Source organism: Diaporthe amygdali (assembly GCF_026229845.1).
Source record: "Diaporthe amygdali strain CAA958 chromosome Unknown NODE_1_length_4327563_cov_65_473760, whole genome shotgun sequence".
NCBI classification, from domain to species: Eukaryota; Fungi; Ascomycota; class Sordariomycetes; order Diaporthales; family Diaporthaceae; genus Diaporthe; species Diaporthe amygdali.
Window position 1 is genome coordinate 3776012 of NW_026517021.1, and position 19922 is coordinate 3795933.

The window sequence follows — 19922 nt, forward strand, 5'->3', positions numbered from 1 at the left end:
TCAATGTTCCCGTATGAAGGACTCAAAACGACCAGTAGAAGGAGTTGTTTCACCGAATATCATCAACCAAATCCGAATACGCAAGAACGCAACGATAGCCAGCGTAAGTGCACGAATTGCATGCAAGAACATCTTAAGTTATAGCAAAGAACAGTTTCTCTCACCTCGATACCGGTTTCCGACCGTTTGCATTGTTTCTGAACTTCGAGCGGCGTTTACAACTGGCAAAAAGTGTCTTCAGATTGACAGAAAGCTGTATCACCTTGCTATACCCCCGAACGCTGGCCAAAATCTCAGTCATGGCCCTGTCAGCCTTTGGGAAGACTAAGCCTACGCTCCACAAGCTGCTCCCGAAGACCCGATGCAAATATGAGGCCGAGGGAAAATACGCGGCTTGAGAGGCCAGCATCACAAGGAGCCGTGGCTACTGCAGGGGCAGGGGAGTCCCTCGGCTTCGGCTGTCAACAAAATCCACGAAATTGACATCACTGAAGCCAGTAGTGACAGGCACGCACCCCAAAGCCGTGGCGGTGATCGCGGTGAGGGCGTTCCCGTGTTTGGACGGACGCGGTGTGGCCGAGAGCCGTGTAGAGACACGGAGGGCAACGAATCCCAGAAACGCCGACCACCATCGGTGATTACTACCACCAGCACAGGCAAGCCCATCAGCATAACCCGAACAGTGAACGAAGTCAGCCTCTCGTGTTTGGGCCTTACACCGAGGCCAATCGCGTCAAGGATTGCCTCCCCGGGCATTATGTCGCCGCCATGACGAAAGAATGTGATAGTCAGGCCTGAAAAACACGCGTTAACCGGAGCAATTAGACGAGCTGCATGCTGGAGTTGCAGCATGTCCGGCGTTGACTGCAAGCGTTAAGGAGGAGCGGCATTCAACTTGTACGCCGGACGAAGGACAAGGATCAGATTGGATGCTAGGTCTGACAGACCCACCACATCCAGTGGCACCACCACGCCAAAGTGCTCACAGGTTATTTTTCACTGAAGACGTTGCAAAGAGCGCGTGAGTACATACGCACCATCACAGCTCTTTATATTGAATTATCATAATGGATGGGTAAGCTGTAGTCAATCTGGAACTTGTCAGCCTGCGAAGCGCTCTGCTAAATAGGTACTCGTATACCCCAAAATGCCTAGGCAAAAGAACTTGGCCGGTGCTGTGTCTTCTAAGTAGTTCAAGAGCGTCATCCCAATGACTCGTCGTCGCCGGTGGCAGTACCCGGTGGCCCTGCTCATGAGAGAAATCGGTCATTGGCCTGAACAGATTCGATGAGAATGTGCTAGATCTGGTTTCGTATGCAGCTTGTTTGTGGCACAGGTAGGGACGGCAAAATACGACATCGATGGATGCCATGGAAAATGAACTCAGTCTTTCGACTCAATCCGGCCGGGCAAATGATATACATGGACTGACATGCATCAGCCCCCACGAGCCAATACTGATCCAAATTGACCATCTCGAAAGTCCGGAATGGTAGCGGCCACCCGAAAACGTGCCATTCGGCTCGTCTGCCAGAAGATGCTGCGGTGCTTCATCGGCACAACGCCCTGGAGAGAGGAATCATCGGCACCATTGCTACGCAAGGCGTTGTTGGTGATTCAGGTCTGGCTTTTCCAACATTTAAGAGATTCTGTGTTCAACATGATGCCGTAAAAAGAACATCCGAATCTTGACAACAGTTACCCAAGGCCGACCTCTCGGGTTGAAAGCGTCTTCGCAGATCACGCGGCGTATGAAATGTCCATCTAAGTCAATTGAGCCGCTAGTTCTGGGACGCCTCAGATAGATTTCGTCAGCAACACGGCGCGGATTTTGAGAAAATGACCTACGTTGTTTCTTCAGGATCGAAAGGCGTTAGCAATCAGCAAAATTTCAAGTCCCGTTGAGTGGTTGGCTGAGGATAGCAGCGGTAGATGTCGTGTTGTCTCCTTCCGGGGTAAAGAAGCTCCGGGCCCAGCTCTCGGCGGGCTTCCAGCCTGGGCAGCACCGTTACGATATTTACAACTTTGCGTCGATCGGGGGCATGTATGACCTCCTCCATCAGTAGAGGAATCGATCAACATCGATTGGCGTGTTGCATGGTTGGCTGCATAGTCTCTTTCTTGGTTTGCATGGGCGAGAGGGGAATACGGGTACGGTGGCAGACCGCGACGCGTAGCCCTCCGCTGCTCCGAGATGGATCATCAAGCTGGTTAATGAGCTCACGCGATGGATGAGTGAATGTTAATAAACTGGGCCATGGACAGTTTCCGTGACGTCGTTCGGAGAGCCCAGACGATGATGCTATCCCGTTGATTTGACGGACACACGGCCCAGTTAATACAAGATAGGGGCGGTGTTGTGAGGCTGAAAAGAAAGTTCCGGCATGGGCTGTCAAGGTGGTGAAGAAGCAAGTGTCATGTCATTGTTGCAGGAGCACTCCGCCAGACGCAACCCAGCAGCGTAGGATGCGGCATGCCGGGCCTGCAGGGAGCCATAATTGGATTTCTAGGCATGTCAGAAGTGGCTCCAGAGGATACGGGATGAGGCAATCTGGTCTGACAACATGAGTTGTTGCTGGGCATGGGCGGAGACTGGCCGTGGAGGCGAGCGAGGAAGCTCGATCCGGGCCCGATTTAATGCAGAGGGCCAGGACGTAAGGAAATGGTATGAGCGCATGGTTCGACGTGTGTTTCCAGCACGTGTTTTGACCAGGCTGAGTTGCGTGACGGGGGAAAAGTTTTCATGGTCCGATTCGCAGACCTAGAGCTTGGCCGCAAGGACCCTAGGGCCCGGAATGGAGAATCTGGGCTCTGGAAACATGGACAAAAGGTCGAGGCTGAAAATACCCATTATGATGATACGTGTGATGCTTGTGCGGCCGCTGGGCGGATTATAGCGAGAATAATGCCAACGCCGGGGACCGAAGTGCCAAGGCTAGTCTGGCCGACTGGTCACCCGTCTTGCTCCCCGGGGCAAGCACAAGCTGGACATGGTGGCAACGGTCAAGCCGTTGAGTCGATTTATCATCTGGGCAGCGGCATACGGAGCTGCGCAGCAGCCATCAGGGTGCTGAAGGGCGCGCTGGCCGTGCTGGCCGTGCTGACTTCAGGCCTGAACTATCCGAGTCAGGCATGTCGAAACAAGTGTTGTCGTTGGGACACTGGAATGCTTGGACGTTGGCAGGATGGATGGTGTGTACAGTAATAGCTCAATGTTCGGCCGAGACAGGTCGGGGTGTCTCAGACAGACAACCGTTGCGCGGTGAGATCAAATTAGCAGCAGCGGTTTCTGTTGTGTTCTGTCATCCACCCATCAATCCATCCGCCTTTCGGACATGGAGTGAGCAGACCATGGTGCTGTGCTGGCCTGGCTGAGTAGGGTAGCGTAGATATGAGGCGTGTAGGTGAGCGATTTTCGGGACGACAGGCCGGAGTGCACGGCATATCACCTTAGTCGAAGATACGCCCTGTCCGATACAGGGGCGAAGTAAAGACGACATTTGCGACAGGTGCCAAGCTGGTGATTGTTTTGCCATGGATGTTTGGAGGCCGTCGTCCTCGAGCCTAGGTAACCTAGGTAATGCTGAACTGGTTAACCGGACTCCGCGACATCTCCCGTTGGCGCCGGGAAGACATGGAGGAGAAGCCCGCGACGGATGCGAGGCTGGCTGCTGTCAATGGCGTGGCATGGCATGCAAGCTTCGAGCAGCACCCGGGAGACCAGCAGCAGAGGCGGGCGGGACGGACAAGCTCGGGCCATGAGGGCCAGCAGTGAAGCAGGGTAAGGTAGCAAGGAAGCAGGGGAGCAGGGGGGGCGAGGGAGCAGGGGAAGCTCTCTCTCTCTCTCTCTCGCTCTCTGTTGATGCCTGTGTGCTGTGTGGTGGTCCGTGGTGGTGGGATGATTTCAGAGGGCAAGGTGGGGGCCCCTGTCGTCCCAGCATCCAGGCCCCTAGCGAATGGACCAGGGAGTCGAGCAGTGAGTGCAGCTGCCCCTCCCCCTCCCCCTCCATGGACGAGGCGCCTCGTCACCAGATTCCTGTTGACATGGCTGCAAACCGGTCAGTCAGCTATGCCACCCGTAATCATGGACAACCCACATCAGATAGCACCAGCAATGAGATTTTCAAGGACAAGGAGAGGCATCACCTGTCTGCCCACTAAGCAAAGGGGGGACCAGCCCCCATCATCAGTCGTTGCGTTGCGTGCCCGTAGCCTCCTTCATCAAAAAAATTGCCCCGCCAACGTCGATAGGCCCCGTCCTGAGTCGGAGCTCTCCAGGAGCACGCACGGAGGTCCAGAGAGGTACCAGAGGTTGCTCGAGCTTGCAAGCGTAGTTTTGGTTTTGCTGGGTACCACACAGTAACAGTACCTTCCTGCCCATGCCCAGAGGTTGAGCTGTCGTGCCCAGCCAATTGCCGTTGGCCCTTTCCCCTCCTGCGACTGACGTTGAGCCTTTAAATCTCTGCCCACTCCCTCCTTCTCAACATCCGTTCCTGTCTCTTCTCTCCTCTCTCCATCCTTCCAACGAAGCATCATCAAGCAATCCCACGATCCTACGATCCTACCATCTACTCTTCCCAACGAGGACTTCAGCCTACTACTCAGAAACAACCCGTCAAAATGGTCGTCAAGGTCGGCATCAACGGATTTGGCCGTATCGGCCGTATCGTCTTCCGCAACGCCATTGAGCACAATGACGTCGAGGTCGTTGCTGTCAACGACCCCTTCATTGAGCCCACCTACGCTGTGAGTAGCACCATAGAGCCCCCTGCGCTTGGCCGCGGCCTTTAATGTTGTTTTCCCACTTGATAATGGGCAAACCCGACTGACAATGTAACCCCTCACCCCACCAGGCCTACATGCTCAAGTACGACTCCTCCCACGGAAACTTCAAGGGTGAGGTCAAGGTCAACGGCTCTGACCTGACCGTCAACGGCAAGACCGTCAAGTTCTACACCGAGCGTGACCCCGCCGCCATCCCCTGGGCTGAGACCGGCGCTACCTACGTCGTCGAGTCCACCGGTGTCTTCACCACCACCGAGAAGGCCAAGGCTCACTTGAAGGGTGGTGCCAAGAAGGTCATCATCTCTGCTCCCTCTGCCGATGCCCCCATGTACGTGATGGGTGTCAACGAGGAGACCTACGACGGCAGCGCCGACGTCATCTCCAACGCTTCCTGCACCACCAACTGCCTGGCCCCCCTGGCCAAGGTTGTCAACGACAAGTTCGGCATCGTCGAGGGTCTCATGACCACCGTCCACTCCTACACTGCCACCCAGAAGACCGTTGATGGTCCCTCGGCCAAGGACTGGCGTGGAGGCCGTGGCGCCGCCCAGAACATCATTCCCTCTTCCACTGGTGCCGCTAAGGCCGTCGGCAAGGTCATTCCCTCGCTGAACGGCAAGCTCACCGGCATGTCCATGCGTGTGCCCACCGCCAACGTCTCCGTTGTCGACTTGACTGTCCGCATCGAGAAGGGTGCTTCCTACGACGAGATCAAGCAGGCCATCAAGGCTGCCTCCGAGGGTCCCCTCAAGGGTGAGTTATATTCTCAGGAGCGAGTTCTCAAAGGGGTTTTGGGTGTTGAAAACAGCGTCGCTAACATGTTATGAAACAGGCTACCTTGCCTACACTGAGGATGACGTCGTCTCCTCTGACCTGAACGGCCACCCCGCCTCCTCCATCTTCGATGCCAAGGCCGGTATTTCCCTGAACAACAACTTCGTCAAGCTGGTCTCCTGGTACGACAACGAGTGGGGATACTCCCGCCGTGTCCTGGACCTCATCGTCCACGTCGCCAAGGTTGACGGCTCCAAGTAAGCTGTTCGACCGGTTAGGTCTGTGCAAGTTGGTGGTATGAAAATTAGAGACGACCACATGCAGGATGCGGGTTAGAACCGCGCTAGAAGGCCTCAGGAGCGCCGCACGGGACGTGCAGGATGCTCTCAACCCGGAACCTAAAAAGCCTTAAATGATTTGAAAGCAACAAAAGTCGGTAACGTCCAACGACTGCTGCGGTCATTGGAAGGGATGGGTAATGGAGTCGGTCCATTGGGCAGTGGTAGTGAATCAGTAGCTACGCAACTCCAGAAAATGAAAAGCAAAAAAATCAATGAAGCCAAAATCTCCAAGCTACTGCGTGATCACTTGTTGGGACGTCATTGCCAGAATGCTTTCCACTACTACGATGTATGGATATGTATTGATGCCAGTATCGTCCCCTCTGCCTGCCTCTGTATGGTGCTAATGAATCGAATAATCCAGAATTCACTGGACAGCCCTGACTTTCTCAACCTTCACCCTTGCGTCATGATTGTCGACTCTCTCAGGGGGTCCAAGGCCATCAATTTTTTTTCTTCATGTCCTGCTGCGTGACTAACCTCAAAGATGATAGAGGTGGCGTGGATACGCCAGGGTAGGCAGGCAGGTCCAGTATGCAAGTAATCGTATCGTATCATATCGTACAGCGAGCGCACAAAGCCAAATCCCCTTCATTGCCGATTACCAGATGTGCCCGCACAAGAGAGCACTCCAGCTGTTCGTTTTGAAGTTCTGCATGCGCGGCAAATATTGCAGGACTATTTGAATTCTGCTCATTCAGTTCGCAAGCGTCGTGTTGTCCGTCGTCGCAATGTGCGGAGAACGCTCAGGAAGAAAGAAAAAGGTAGGAATGCAGCACAAATGACGGGCCCTTTTGATGATCGGTCAACCCAGTAGGGAGCCAGATGCAAGTGATGCCTGGTAAAATGGCCACCTTGATCGAAAGTGACCGGCTCGCAAAAGTGATGTTTCATCCAGCCTTTGCCGGGAGACGCCCTTTACTAAAACGCAGCACCGCCCACGCCCTCCCCGGCGATCGTCCTGAGGGAGCTCTCACTCAGGTCACTCTTGAGCTCGAAGCTCTTGGACTCGCGTTCGAGCTTCTCCCACATGCGGAGGCTCTTGCGCAGCTTCTCGTCCTTGGCCCTCAGCTCCTCGCGGATGCGCTCCTCTTCTTCCTTGAGACGACGATGGTGTGCCTCGAGGTCCTTGGTTACGCCGGTGGTCAGCGGTGTGGATGCAGGGTCGAGCTTTCCGCCAGAAATTATGTGCGGCATCGAAGCAATGAGGTTCTGCGCGAGAGTCTGGCGCTGGCCGCCCTGGGCAGCCGGGCCGGTGGGCGGGTTGAAGGGCTTGGATGCGATAGAAGGAGATGGTGCAGGCGTGTCTCTAGATGAGAATGATGCGCGCGGGCCAGTAGGAACACTGCTGGGGCCGGTGGGAGGGGTCGCTGGTGACGCGGCGGGCGCTGGTGCGAACGGCGCTCGAGAAGCTGGAGTGCCCCATCCTCCTCGACCGCGAGAGTTGAAGCTGTTGCCTCTCGGGGGCCCATAACCACGAGGACCTGAGGGTGGGACTGTTGGGCTGGGAGTATCTGAAGTATCTGCACGCGAAGAGTACGATGGGGCCGGAGTAGTTCTCAAGGCAGCAGGCGTCGCATGGGGAGTGCTGAAGTTTCTAGTGGCACTGGGACCTGTGGGAGGAGCCCTCAGGGCTGCTGGACCACGAGGCGGTGACTTGGCGCGCTGTGGCGACTTGGCACGCTGTGGCGACTTGAGGGGCGTCTGAAAGGGCTCTGCCGCGGTTTTGGGTGTTGACGTGCGAGCAGGCACAGGAATGGAATTGGCGCCGCTCAGGCCAGCTGGGGATCGTGAAACGGGCGAACGTGGTCGAGAACGGATATCGAGCCCACGTGAACCAGGGCGGGGCGACGAGATGCGCGAGCGTGAGTTTGAGCGCGATGTGATGGCAGAGGGGATGACCACCTCTCGGTCTCTGACAGGCGAGCGCTGCCTGTAGTTTGAGCTTGGGCCATATCGGTCATCGCGGCGATCTAGGCGATCTAGACGATCTGGAGAGCGTGATCGAGGTCGATAAGATCTGTCGCCGCGAGGTCCAGCTGGGGGAGAGCGCCGAAATGGAGATCGGGGTCGGTCACGGCGGTCGCGATCAAACGGAGACCGTGATCTTCGTCTGTGAGGGGGTCGCCATTGTAAGTATCTGTCATAGACCCGGTCGTCGTACTCATGATAGTACCGGCCGTAGTGCCTGTTGCGCCGTGCCATGATGGTTGTCGTTGCTGATGATGATGATGATGATGGTGAAGTGGAACGGAGTGGAGCGGAGGGGGTAAACAAATGGTGGAGCTTACCTAGCGTCTCTGCTGTCAAAGTCACGGCGTGGAGACCGTGCTCTGTCCGAAAACCTATCGTCCCGTCTCGGTGCAGGCGAGTAGCGTGGTGGAGACCGCCGGGGGCTCCTTCGAGGTGAAGGCCGTCTGACTGGACTCCTGGCCCGGCCGCGACTGCTGTCCCGTCGTCGCCAACTCTCACCACCGCCAACTGCGTCACGACCTCGATCCGCTCCCCTGTACCGATCGGCACTTCTAGAACGGCGCCGCGGAGATCTACCTGGGACGTAACTGTCGCTTGTGACAGGAGGTGGTGATCTTGGTCGGAGGTCTCTGTCCCTGTCTCGATCTCTGTCTCGGTCCCTATCCCTCAAGGGGCTCCTGCCTCTGCGCGGTGACCGGTCTCTGTTATTACCACTGCCGCTATTGAAGGGTCTGTACGACTCCCCAGCCCCATATCGCACTACCTCTCCATCGTCGTATCTGATTGAGTTCGGATCAGTCTCTTGAAGAAAAAGTGGCTTCTCCATGTTCCAGCAAAGCAGTGGGCTGAATGGCGCGAGTATCAAAGAAGAGGGAGGCGGAGTTGGTGTTCCCCAGAGACGGGCGCCAGTTGGGGTATGAGTAGGTGTTGGAGGAGAGGGCTGGCTGGACTGAGCCCACACCGGAGGAGAGGTGTTCACCGCCAGCGATCTTGACGGTTCGTACTTTGGAGTAGAGATGATGAAGGGAGGTTCCTCATCCTCATCCTCATCCTCCGATGGCGGCCCCCATGCCGTCACCTCAACGTCCGCACACCGATTGGCTGTGGGAGGGTCGAGAGGCGCAGCCAATATAGTCATTGGCATTGAGCCATTGGTAAAGGGAGGAGGGGAAAGAGGAGGCGAGCAAGGGCGCGAAGAAGAAGGGCATAGGGGGTTGAGGAGGTTGTTGATGCGCATACGGGCGCGAATGCTCTTGGCGGAAGCCATTTCCGCCTGGATCTTCTTGTCGAGTATGCCCTTCACAGAAAGACAACAACAAGAAAGACGATACCAGAGTCACAGAAAAGAAGAAAAAGATTCGACACTATCGAGTCCGTCGTGCGCGCGATGGTTTAAATTCCCTGAGATCCGAATTCTCGTCGTCCGTGCCGATGGCCATTCACCTAAGAAATATCGCATTGTGCCATTCCATCCCAACTTTGGGTGAGAGCCCTATTGTCCACCGCGAAGCACAATATATAGTGAGAAGCTCACAGGCTAGTGGAAGGCAGAGACCAGGGAATTTGAACACAATAAAAGCAGGAATAAATCATGATAGCTTTTCCACTAACCTTCTGCTTGGTGCTGGCCGGTCCCGATCCATAATGGTCCTCTAGCTTCCTATCTTCCCCCAAGTTTTCGAGATGAGTCGAGGAGAGGTTCTGATCCAGCCGGCAAGCCGGGCAGAAGATGCGCAAAAGGCCCAGAAGCTATAGCCTTCGATAATATAGACTGCGGCTGTGATGAATGAGTATTGAGAGGGTGAGTAAGTGGGGCTTCACATTCGGTGCCTGATGTTGGGTTGGTTTTGGTTGACGATTCATCTCGAGACAGCGACGCGATGGATGGTAGTCAGCCTAGCCTGCCCTTGAAATTTGGCCCCTGACGTTGGCTTATCTTATCGATAAGATCATCAGTGTCGATAAGCAGCATGCCCCAGCTCCGTCCAGGATGTATTTAATTGTTTGAATGTGTTTGGGAAAGAAACACAAACTTGCTGGTTTTACTGCCAAAGCTTCTCTCATTCGTGATTCTTTAGTTTTCACTTCCTCAGCAGAGCACGGATCATGGAAGGCATCTCGGCAAACTTGCGCCAGCGCCCAGAAACAACCAACTGCATTTCCTCCAGGGCACGACCCACCAAATTACCAGACTGAGCCCTTAAGCTTGCCTGCCCAAAAAGAAAGTCATGGGCATGCCAAGTCATCTACTAATGCGAGAGCTCACACTCATTCTCATCACCCAGGGAATCATCCGTATCCGGAACCCGCCTCATAGCCCGCCCCATGCCCCGCTGTCGCTTCCTCACGGCATGTCTGACAGGAGTCGAGGGCCCAGTGCCAGCCTTCTAAGTCAACTTGTTAACCTCATCCTCCGTACTGTCCCCTCCAGTTCCTAGTCGCGGCATCTCAAAGCTCCGGGCCGCGATCCAATCCTGTACCTCCTTCGCGTGCTCCTTCATCATAGCGTTGAGTGAGACTGCCGGGCTGTGGAGTACCGTGCCGAAGCGTTTCTTCCTGACCTTGCCCTGCAGCTTGGGGTCTGTCCAGCACGAGTGTTCCTTTGAAACGTACACCCTCGAGTTCTCCTTGTACCACGCTGACAGGCGCTCGTCTGTGTCAGATCGAATGGGTCGTAGGGAACCGGTGACAAAATTGACGACGCCCGAGAGCTTCATCTTGCAGTCTGTGGGTTCATTCTTGTTAGTTCGACTGCTGGGCAATTTGCGTCGCGGGAGGCCTAGGCGGGTACCGCACACTCACCTCTATTTAAGAGGAGCATCTTAACTCCGAGATAAGCATAGCCCACCCCCATGATGAAGACTTCGTCAGCATTCTCGTACAGCTGTATGTAATTATCCCAGAGATAGCAAATCAGCTCCTTGATCTCAGCCTCGAGCTGCTTCTCCTCTACATCGGGGGTATAAGGCATGTTGCCCTGAACATGTTAGTGTCATACAAAATCTAAAGATCAGGTGAAATGCGCATACTGTAGGGTTTCGAGGCACGTTGATGTCCATGATGCCGAACTTCTTTGATACGGCCCAGTCGACATATTGCGTGACGCCGTCAACCTGCGAATTCTGAGGTCAGTATGCACAAATAGAGTTTTGTGGATCTGCACAGCAACCACTTACCACCCAAGCGTTGCCAGGCTCCAAGGTTTTCTTCAAGGGGTCTGGTTGCGCCAAGATCTCAGGCCTGCACCAGTCAACACTCTGTTTCAAGTATGCTTGGGATAGGGACACACTTACGGATCGTGTATGATGACGAGAATGTGTCTCGCCATGTCGATGTCCGGCGTCACCAACACTTGGTTCTCATATGTTCTGAACAGCGCGTCCCGTTGGATATATAGCGGGCACATGCCATGGTTTTGCGAGAAGTTCTGGCGTTGGTAACCCCGGAGGACTTCGTTCAGCCTCTTCCCATCATTTTGCACGATTTCGGGGACGCTGATGATGCTGCGACGCATGCATTCCCAGTATGGTGCCTGGTATGCCTGGACGTATGACAAGACCTTTGCGGCCTCCTTGCTGATCTTGGGAAGATTAATCCTTGGCGGCGGCTCGCCCATCAGGGTTCTTGCCACTGCCAGAGCAGAGTCAGAGATGGCGCGCAGGTTGTATCCTCCCTCGAGGCAGACAGCCAGTTTCCCGCCCGCGAGAGACATAAGCATGTGTGTCATGTGGGCGTAGCATTGCGGCGTGACGAAGCATCCGCCTAGCTCGTCACCGTCTGCGGCATCAAAGCCGGCGGAAATGATGACCAAGTCGGGGTCAAACTCCTGTGCAATTGGCATCACGATCTTCTGGAAAGCCGCCAAGTACTCGCCGTCACCCATACCTTGATCGTGCCAGCCGATGTTGACGTTCTTCCCTACACCCGCATCCGCGCCACACTTGTCCAGCCCGCCATCAGCAATATTATCATTTTCAGGTGCTCCGGGGTAGAAAGCGCCGTTCTGATAGACGTGGAGAGATATGTACAGTATATTCGGGTTGTCGTAGAAGATGTTTTGAATGCCGTTGCCGTGGTGGACATCCCAGTCGAGGATCAGTATCTTGCGGCAGATATCTGGGTACTCAATCTGGCAGCACCGCGCTGCGATGGGCACGTTGTTGAACATACAGAATCCCATGGGCATGTCGTATTCTGCATGGTGTCCAGGTGGGCGAATGATTGCGAAAGCATTTTTGACGTTGCCAGCAACCACACTCTTGCATGTCTCGATGGCGCCACCGGCAGAAAAGAGGGAGGCCTCGAAAGTCATGCTGCCGACATAAATAGACTCCCTCCCGAGATCCATCAATTTCGTAATCTGTCGCAGTTCTTCCGTGGACTTCTTGGACAGAGCTCGAACCCATGAATAATGCTGTGGCAGGTGGACATTGCAGATTTCTGATTCCGTAGCCTCTCGAGCTGGAATCCTCCACATGTACTTTGTAGGATTTGTCCGCAGTACTTGGACGTACTCAGAATCACTCCCCATGAAGATCAAGCCTGCCTTCTTGAACTTCATCATGATCGCTTCGATGCGCCCGGGGTCCTCCGGATGGTGCGGTTTAGGGCCGAAGTCAGCATTTGCATGTAGCTTCATCCTGTCATCGTAACAGCAGCCTGTTGGTAGTTGCCGCCGTTCGCGACCTATGAGCTCCAGGTCTCTTGAGTCCAGCGGCGTGTCCGTTTCAACTCCAACGTCAGGCTCATCTGACGGTGTGCTGTCCTGGAAACCTGCAGCAGGATCCCCATAGTCTTCAAAGACGTAGTTGGTGGCGTCTTCTTGATTGTCGCCTTCCATGGCAACATCATTGTCGACTTCCTCCATCGTGGTCGTCAGGACCATTGTCCAGGGACGTAGTCCAAAACGACCACTCGTCTCTCAACCGTTCAAGGGTGCAACGGCTACCTTGAGAATTGAAGACCTGGGAAGAGTCAGCTAAGCGCTGTCAAGAGGGGCGGCATAGATGGCGTGAGATGTAACGAGATGGTCAGGGGAGGATGGCTGTTGAATGAGCGCCTTTGTCTCTGATTGCAAGTCGAAACCATTCGTGTAGAGACATTGCCACAATATCTGACAATCGATTCGACCGCATCCCATTCATGAGTGAGAGGTTGTGTGGGCGGCTCATCGGTGAAGCATATGATCTCTTGATCTCTTCACTAAAGCGGGACGCCCACCATCTCGCACTCTCAAAACCACGAGATAGCATTTGCGTTCGCTTGAGCCGCCTGAAATCCCTGATGGCTGCAGATCTGATCCAGAACGGAGAAAATCAGCTTACAGAACAGTTTGATGTCGCTTTGCGCAGGCGTCCTGCAACAGCTGTAAGGCTGCTCAGGGAAGGCACAGGGCTATCCACGGGCAGAGCCGATGCGCGTCGCCGTGTGGCGCCTCGGGCACAGCGCCGAAACAAATGACGCTATGCTGAGATTGGGTTTCAGAGGCCTCTTGCGCCGTGGTAGCCCAGTGAGGTGCTGTAGCGGAGCGCTGCGCGCCGTGGTAGTCGATGTAAGTCGGCGTGGTTGTGAGGGATGAGGACGAAGTTACCGACTGCGACGCGGCTGGTCGCAGTCTCAAAGCCGGCCTGGCCAGCCCACGCTAGGGCCATAACACCACTCACCCATACCATATTACGGCCCGATTGCTCTGCTCACCCACGCAAACGCAGAGAACTGGCTGGCAATTGATGATAATTGTATCAAAATTAGTGTTGTTAATCTTACGATCTACTGTACTAGATTCTTCACTACTAAATTTGAATGCTGCTGTTCGACCCCCTGCTGACTGCTACTGCTCCCGGCTTTCCTCGCCACGTCTCAAAGGAGCTGTATGTTGCAACAAAGGAAATTAAGACGCTCGCTCAAGAGCCATGGCTGTGCATCAGAAACGTGCATCAAAGGCGTATGCCAATAGACGTCTGCCTAGATGTGAGTTCGTGGGATACTACTTTGCATCTGTTTGGTCGGCCTAACACGACGTGCATACATGAAGGTGATGCGATGCGGCTCTCTACGGCTCCAGGCGACCTTTGTTCATGACCACGCGGATTCCGAGGTCTGGCTCCTCCTGCGCAGACCAGCCGAGCCCCCTCTTGCCTTCCCGAGACCAAGGTCCGCGTATCTCCTCGTCCAAGGCCATGAAGTCTAGAATTCCGCCGCTACTGCCGTCCTTCGCATCTTTGAGAGCGCCATAGCAACCCATCGACGGTGAGGGTTCGCGGTCTTCAAGCCGCTCGTCCTTTACAGCAGAAAGAGCATGCCCAAGGCTCTGCCGGTCGAGGAGAATGCTTGGGTGCGCCAGGCGAACCTCACGAACCAGTCTATCTCTCGAGCACTTGTTGGTAGCAAAGTCCAGGATCTCAGCCGGTGACAGCTTGAGAACTGTGTCAACGATGGCGGAATTCACATTGGTGTCGAAGTCCACAAAGGTCGAGTCGTTCCAGCTAAATGCAGCCCGCATCATGCTCAGCCTGGACGTGCCAAAGCCGATTCGCTCAGCCTCTTCCCTCGAGATGGAATAATCCTGCAATTTTCATTAGCATTTGACGTATGGAAGAATAAGGCAAGCCAGAGTCTTACCATGTCTTTCAACACTGCCTCTGTAGATGGGCATATGTCTCCCTGTACCATGCGTCGCACCGTTTCCCAAAGGTCGTCCAGCTCATGCAGCTCATGGTCCGACAATAACCGGAGCTGCTTGCATCGGATGTCCGTGGAACCATGCTGAGGTACAAAGTTGTTGGGTCGCGGGAGATCCCCGTGGAAGAACTGGGCGTAAGACATCCAGCGATACAGAGCTGCTCTGAGTCTTTCTGATTCATGAGGTTGTAGCTCTCGACAATCCGACGCAGTCTGAAATCGGTACCGCGGAAATAACTGTTCCCATGCTTTGACGGTCTCGACAAGGCGGAGGAGACGCTCGAAATGCTCCTCATCGAGCACAAGAGGTCGAAGCAGAACATGAGCATCATCCCCTGGTTGGAGTCTATCTCCCTCACAAACTAGCTTGTTCTTGTGGTATATCCTTCGGCGCAAGCAGGGGCCCAGTGGCACTTCGATGTCCTCGGGCTCGAACGCAACGACTTGCAAGGCTTGATCGAACGGGCTCAACTCCGTCTTCAAGACAGTCAAGAGAATGTGCCCTCGATTACCATCATAGATCTCCTTGAACATTTTGTTTGTCCGGACGAGACTCAATACACTGCGGAAGTCCATGAGCTCAATGATCTTTATAGTGAGCTCAACAGGTATTTTCATAATCCCCGGCTCGAACCGCTCTACCTCAGTAGAGGGGGAAGGCTGCGAGCCCCGCGAAGACTCCTTTGAGATCCCGAAAGCCATATCGCCGACTTCAACACGTGATTATCCCTCTAATATTTATTAGTCTCAGCGGCACACACCGAAGAGGGAAAACGTACAACACCCGAGAATTCCTGACTCTGAAATGTGGTAGAATGTGCTCCTCAGTCCTATATCCTAACTATTCTCGAATGAAAAGAATCGCTAGAATGGATCTGCCTCGACCAAGAGAGATTTGGAAATTGTTCTAATTCCCAAATGCCCCAGCAGCCGAGTCGTTGTCCCGATAACCTCACAGGCAACGGACCCCGACGTTGGGGCTATCAAGCAGGGAATCCAAGTTTGCAGGCATCATTGCTTCACACGATATCATTCTCGTGGGGAGCATGTGCAGATGCGTGTTGTGGTTCTTGGAGTTGATGAGGATGAAATGGCAGAACCAATGTTGTTGTCCTGACTCTACTAGCCGCGGCAGGTCGCACTGGTGGTTGGACCAGCAGCAAGGTTCATTTCGATACAGCAGGCAGCTCTCATTGGCCTGCATGATGACATATCTACAGCCAGTCTGGTCCAGGGTAGTCGCATCTATCTACTGTGCCGAGTAACAGTACCTAGCATCCAGCTTCGGGTCTGCACGTATTGAGCCTGCCCTGTGGACCCATCCCTTTCACATGCAGGTCGCGAGCCCCGATGCGAGAAACGATGCAGACACTTCTGCGTGGATTCAATTACAAAGATATTACTTCGAAGAATCCTAACTTTGGCCTATCTGAATGAGGTCATTGCAAATGGATTGCAACAGAGGGATTATACTGCCCTTCTTTCTAAGACGCACTATACGTCTGCCCAACGGTCTTAGATTACTTCGATGCACCTTCAATTGTTCAGTGGATCCCGGCAGCCTGTATAGGAAGCACTCTATTAGGGTATAGCAAACACGCCCCCTCGTTTTCCAAATCCCAACGCCAATACAGAAGGTACCGCTTAAGAAAAGACGGCCTTGGTGGACAAAACATCTGTCTTTTTGTTCTCCCCATCCGTCTTCAAGCCGAGCTGGCCTTTCCTGCCCGTGCTCTCCGCTGCCTGTTCCGCCCTGATGTTCCGTCGCCCAGCCTTCTTCCTCCTCAGCTCGGAACGCACCTGGTTAGGCGACACGAACTGCTTGTTCTCGTAGATGATGGGGCCTCCGAACGAGCCCTCCTGTATGATGATCGGCGTGCAGACGAACCGCGGGCCGATCTCCACCAGCTTGATGTCAGTGTCCTTATTCCGTCCGCCGAATGGCTTCTTCTTTGACGCCTTCTCTGCTTCCTCATCGTCCTCGCCGTCGGCTTTGGCACTCGTCGCCTCCACCTCGTTGATCTGGTAGTTGCGCACCCAGATCTTGCCGTCCGCCACCGTGAAGCCCATGACATGATCGATGAAGGGCTTCGATTTCCTTGCGCCTTGGGGCACACCGAAGATGTGTGTGAAGAGCTCCTTGATGACCTGCAGGTGGGGATCTGTCTCGAATGCGGCGTCGAACGACAAAACCGGCCGTGAGCCCTTCAGGCAGTTTCCTGTGAAATGTAGCTCCTCCATAGTGTGCACTGGATGCTCATGTTAGCCTGCGGCCTCAGTCCAAAACCCGACTCGTGCGAAGTTGGCCATACTGTTCTGAACGTGCATCTTGACGGTCGGACCGTTCGGCACTTTGCTCGCCCACAGGTACAAGTCCTGACCCTTCCGCGCCTCGAAGAAGAGCACGTTGTTGCAGTTGTACAGCTCGGCCAGCTCGTTGAGTTGGTACAGCTTGGATTTCGAGTCGAACTTGGCATCTTTCCGCGCGTGAGGCATCATGGCTGCGAGATCATTGAGAAGGTGTCGATGTCTGTTAATATTTATTCGCTCGGTTAGCCCACACAATTCTCAAGGACGCATCTCTCGCGGGCGCAAAACTGTCTCACCTGTACGTGACGCCTCTGGACGAGAGAGCCAGGACTCTCTGCTTATTTTTCCTTGGGCCATGGCTGGAATTCTCGTCGTCCTTGGGACCACTAGATTTAGAGAGAGACTTGTATACTGTCGCCATCTTCTCGATAGGAATCAAGGCTGGCCTGGGTAACGGGAGTTCAGTCGAAATGTGTATGGCAGAACTGGACTCACGGTTGGTCGGTCGCATTTCGATTTGGCTGCCGGCCAAAATTTCTGGCAGGTGCTTATCGATAAGCAGGGATGGCCTGGCCAGAGCACGGCCAGGCATTGTCGAGGTGCCCAGTTCTAGCGCGGGGGGGACCTCCTGTCCGGACCCACCATGGCGGGCAACTTCGATGTCGCAGTTTGGCGGTGGGCGGGAGGTGGACCACACACCTCAGCCAAACGGGCGTGTTTCGTGGACCTGATCGTCCCAACATTGTCGAAACCATCGGGGTGTCCGTGACCAAGGCGGAACAACATCTGCTGGTGGTCTATCCACGTGTCAGTGTTTTCGTTTCGCTGAGGGGTAGGTGATCCTCGGAGTGCCGCCTGCCAGCTAGCTCGTCTTGAGCCGCCCTCGAGTCCAACAGCAACAAAGGACACGCGCACGAGACCCTGGGGCCCATTTCAAATCATTACTGTTGTTTCTCATTCAACTCGGCATACGCCAGACTACGACGACGAATTCACAAAGGTACACAGAGAAAATAGCAGTTAAACGAGTAGCATGACTCCCTGATTAGAAAAATCGTCAAAAACCTCCCATTGAGAACCGCAGATCCATAATCCCATCATCACACCATCGTAGTAATGGCTCTCCTCCGCCGGCATGTTTCTCATAGAATATGTGACGCCATGTATCATCAGTTCGTTTCCATGAGCTGTTTCCGTGAGGGCTCCTTCGGGTTGGTGGTCTAACAGCACTTGCCCGCTGCCTTCGTGCCGTCGTCGGCTGGCTTGCTCAGAGAAATGTTGGTTCCTGCCCCGATGGTGGCCTGGGCACCGTCGCCGCTGTCAAGTGCCTTGCTTGATACAATTCGGTAGATCTCTGAGGAGCAGGTGGTTAGTGAATGAACAGGGTGCAGCTTTGAGAAGGAAGGGGGGGGGGGTCAAAGTACCGGTCAAGATGTTCTGGAATGCAAGCTCAACGTTGCTGGCATCGAGAGCAGATGTCTCGATGAAAGATAGGTGGTTCTCGCCTGCTCAAAAGGTCAATGCCTGAGTCCATTTTCCTCGCTTCCACGCACCCTGTCGGGCAGCGGGCAGACTCACTCGCAAATGCCTTGGCCTCCTCTGTCGGCACAGCCCGTAGGTGCCGCAAATCGCTCTTGTTACCCACTAGCATGATGACAATGTTCGCATCGGCATGGTCCCGCAGCTCCTTGAGCCACCGCGTGACGTTCTCATATGTCTGGTGCTTGCTGATATCGTAGACGAGCAGGGCGCCGACGGCACCTCGGTAATACGCAGACGTGATGGCGCGGTATCGTTCCTGACCGGCGGTGTCCCAAATCTGCGCCTTGATGGTCTTGGAGTCGACCTGGATGGAGCGGGTGGCGAACTCGACGCCGATGGTAGACTTGGAGTCTATGTTGAACTCATTTCGGGTGAAACGACTGAGCAGGTTGGACTTTCCGACACCAGAGTCTCCAATCAACACAACTACGGGACGGCGGTGTTAGCTTGCATCGCAAGGAGGGACCCCTGGGGGAGCGGACGCATCGAGGGGAGCATTACCCTTGAAAAGAAACTGTATAGAGATGCGAGGTCAGCGCAAAGCCAGGGCAGAAGAGAAGGGACGGAGGGTTGAGGGTGAAGACTGACATCGTACTCGTCGTTAGCCATGGTTGCGACAAGCTCGGCTGACGTAGTTCAAAGAAGGATGCGTCTCAAGCAGCAGTGCTGTGGCGATGTGTCGTGGGCGGTCGTTGTGTAGGCGTTGCGTCGGGGGAAGTTTCAATCGTCGAGGGCGGATAGTCGCAATTTGTGTTTGGTTCAAGTGATGCCAGCTAACGACGGGAAAAGGAGGTGTAGATGCAAGACAGCGGGTTGACGGACAGGGACGGTTTAGGTTGGGAGAGATACCCAGCGGTCATCCACACTAAAAATTGAGCCGCAGGCTGGCTGGAAAGGGGCTTCGTGCAGTCAAGCGGGGGCCGCCGTGCTGGTGCTGGACCTTTTTTGCAAGGTGACCTTGGGGTTCCCCCGTACGCAGGCTGCTACTGGATCTGATGGATTTAGGGGTCTGTTCAAGGGTCCATACGGGGTGCTGAGAAGGGTCGATGATGACTGTGTGTTGCTATCACCGACCGTTTCCCAGACAAAAGGGAGACTGGCCGTCTTCAGTGACTTGCAAGGGCATCCGGAGTCAAAGCCACCAGTGCTACCTACCATGCCTACTTGTGGTCCAGCCATGGCCCCCTTGTGTGACTCGGGAAGTCGTCCAACCGCACGCTGGAAATGTTTCACCATCGCGCTTTCACCAGCCCCGGGAAGGTACTTAGGCACCTAGGTAGTTCTACACACCCCTCATTTGCTACCGAGATATCTATGCGATGAGAGCAGACTACACGCAGCCTCCCTTCAGGGTTGATGTTCCCAACAACGCCGTGCTATTTGACACAGGAATGGCTCCTGACGATCAACCTCCCTCCTTAACGGTGGTTTCTGAATACAGCAGAGTTTAGACTCGAGGCCCTTGGTCTGACAATTGAAACGCACCTGTGGCCCAAACGGAGACCCCCAAAGGTC

General features: G+C 54.6%; 5 protein-coding genes across 5 annotated transcripts; 1 reads left to right on the forward strand and 4 right to left on the reverse strand.

The window, feature by feature from the left end:
• Positions 1–4620: 4620 nt before the first annotated feature.
• On the forward strand, positions 4621–5820 carry J7T55_006726 (glyceraldehyde 3-phosphate dehydrogenase; the record flags this gene model as incomplete). Its single annotated transcript, XM_053131843.1, has 3 exons — positions 4621–4746; positions 4854–5538; positions 5618–5820. The coding sequence occupies 3 exons, from the start codon at positions 4621–4623 to the stop codon at positions 5818–5820; spliced, it is 1014 nt and encodes a 337-aa protein (XP_053001489.1).
• Positions 5821–6821: 1001 nt separating this feature from the next.
• On the reverse strand, positions 6822–9141 carry J7T55_006727 (uncharacterized protein; the record flags this gene model as incomplete). The annotated part of the gene is made up of 4 exons (XM_053131854.1): positions 6822–7829; positions 7889–8088; positions 8192–8533; positions 8586–9141. 4 exons carry the CDS (start codon positions 9139–9141, stop codon positions 6822–6824), a joined length of 2106 nt encoding a protein of 701 aa, XP_053001490.1.
• Positions 9142–10261: 1120 nt separating this feature from the next.
• Positions 10262–12741, reverse strand: J7T55_006728 (histone deacetylase; the record flags this gene model as incomplete). Its single annotated transcript, XM_053131865.1, has 5 exons — positions 10262–10599; positions 10677–10851; positions 10904–10987; positions 11051–11114; positions 11168–12741. The coding sequence occupies 5 exons, from the start codon at positions 12739–12741 to the stop codon at positions 10262–10264; spliced, it is 2235 nt and encodes a 744-aa protein (XP_053001491.1).
• A 1185-nt stretch (positions 12742–13926) lies between these two features.
• On the reverse strand, positions 13927–15257 carry J7T55_006729 (uncharacterized protein; the record flags this gene model as incomplete). Its single annotated transcript, XM_053131876.1, has 2 exons — positions 13927–14439; positions 14496–15257. The coding sequence occupies 2 exons, from the start codon at positions 15255–15257 to the stop codon at positions 13927–13929; spliced, it is 1275 nt and encodes a 424-aa protein (XP_053001492.1).
• A 942-nt stretch (positions 15258–16199) lies between these two features.
• J7T55_006730 (ribosome biosis protein brx1) lies at positions 16200–19016 on the reverse strand (the record flags this gene model as incomplete). The annotated part of the gene is made up of 10 exons (XM_053131887.1): positions 16200–16804; positions 16868–17085; positions 17162–17306; positions 17361–17493; positions 17565–17662; positions 18091–18219; positions 18290–18370; positions 18444–18833; positions 18909–18921; positions 18996–19016. The coding sequence occupies 10 exons, from the start codon at positions 19014–19016 to the stop codon at positions 16200–16202; spliced, it is 1833 nt and encodes a 610-aa protein (XP_053001493.1).
• Between the last annotated feature and the right edge of the window lie 906 nt (positions 19017–19922).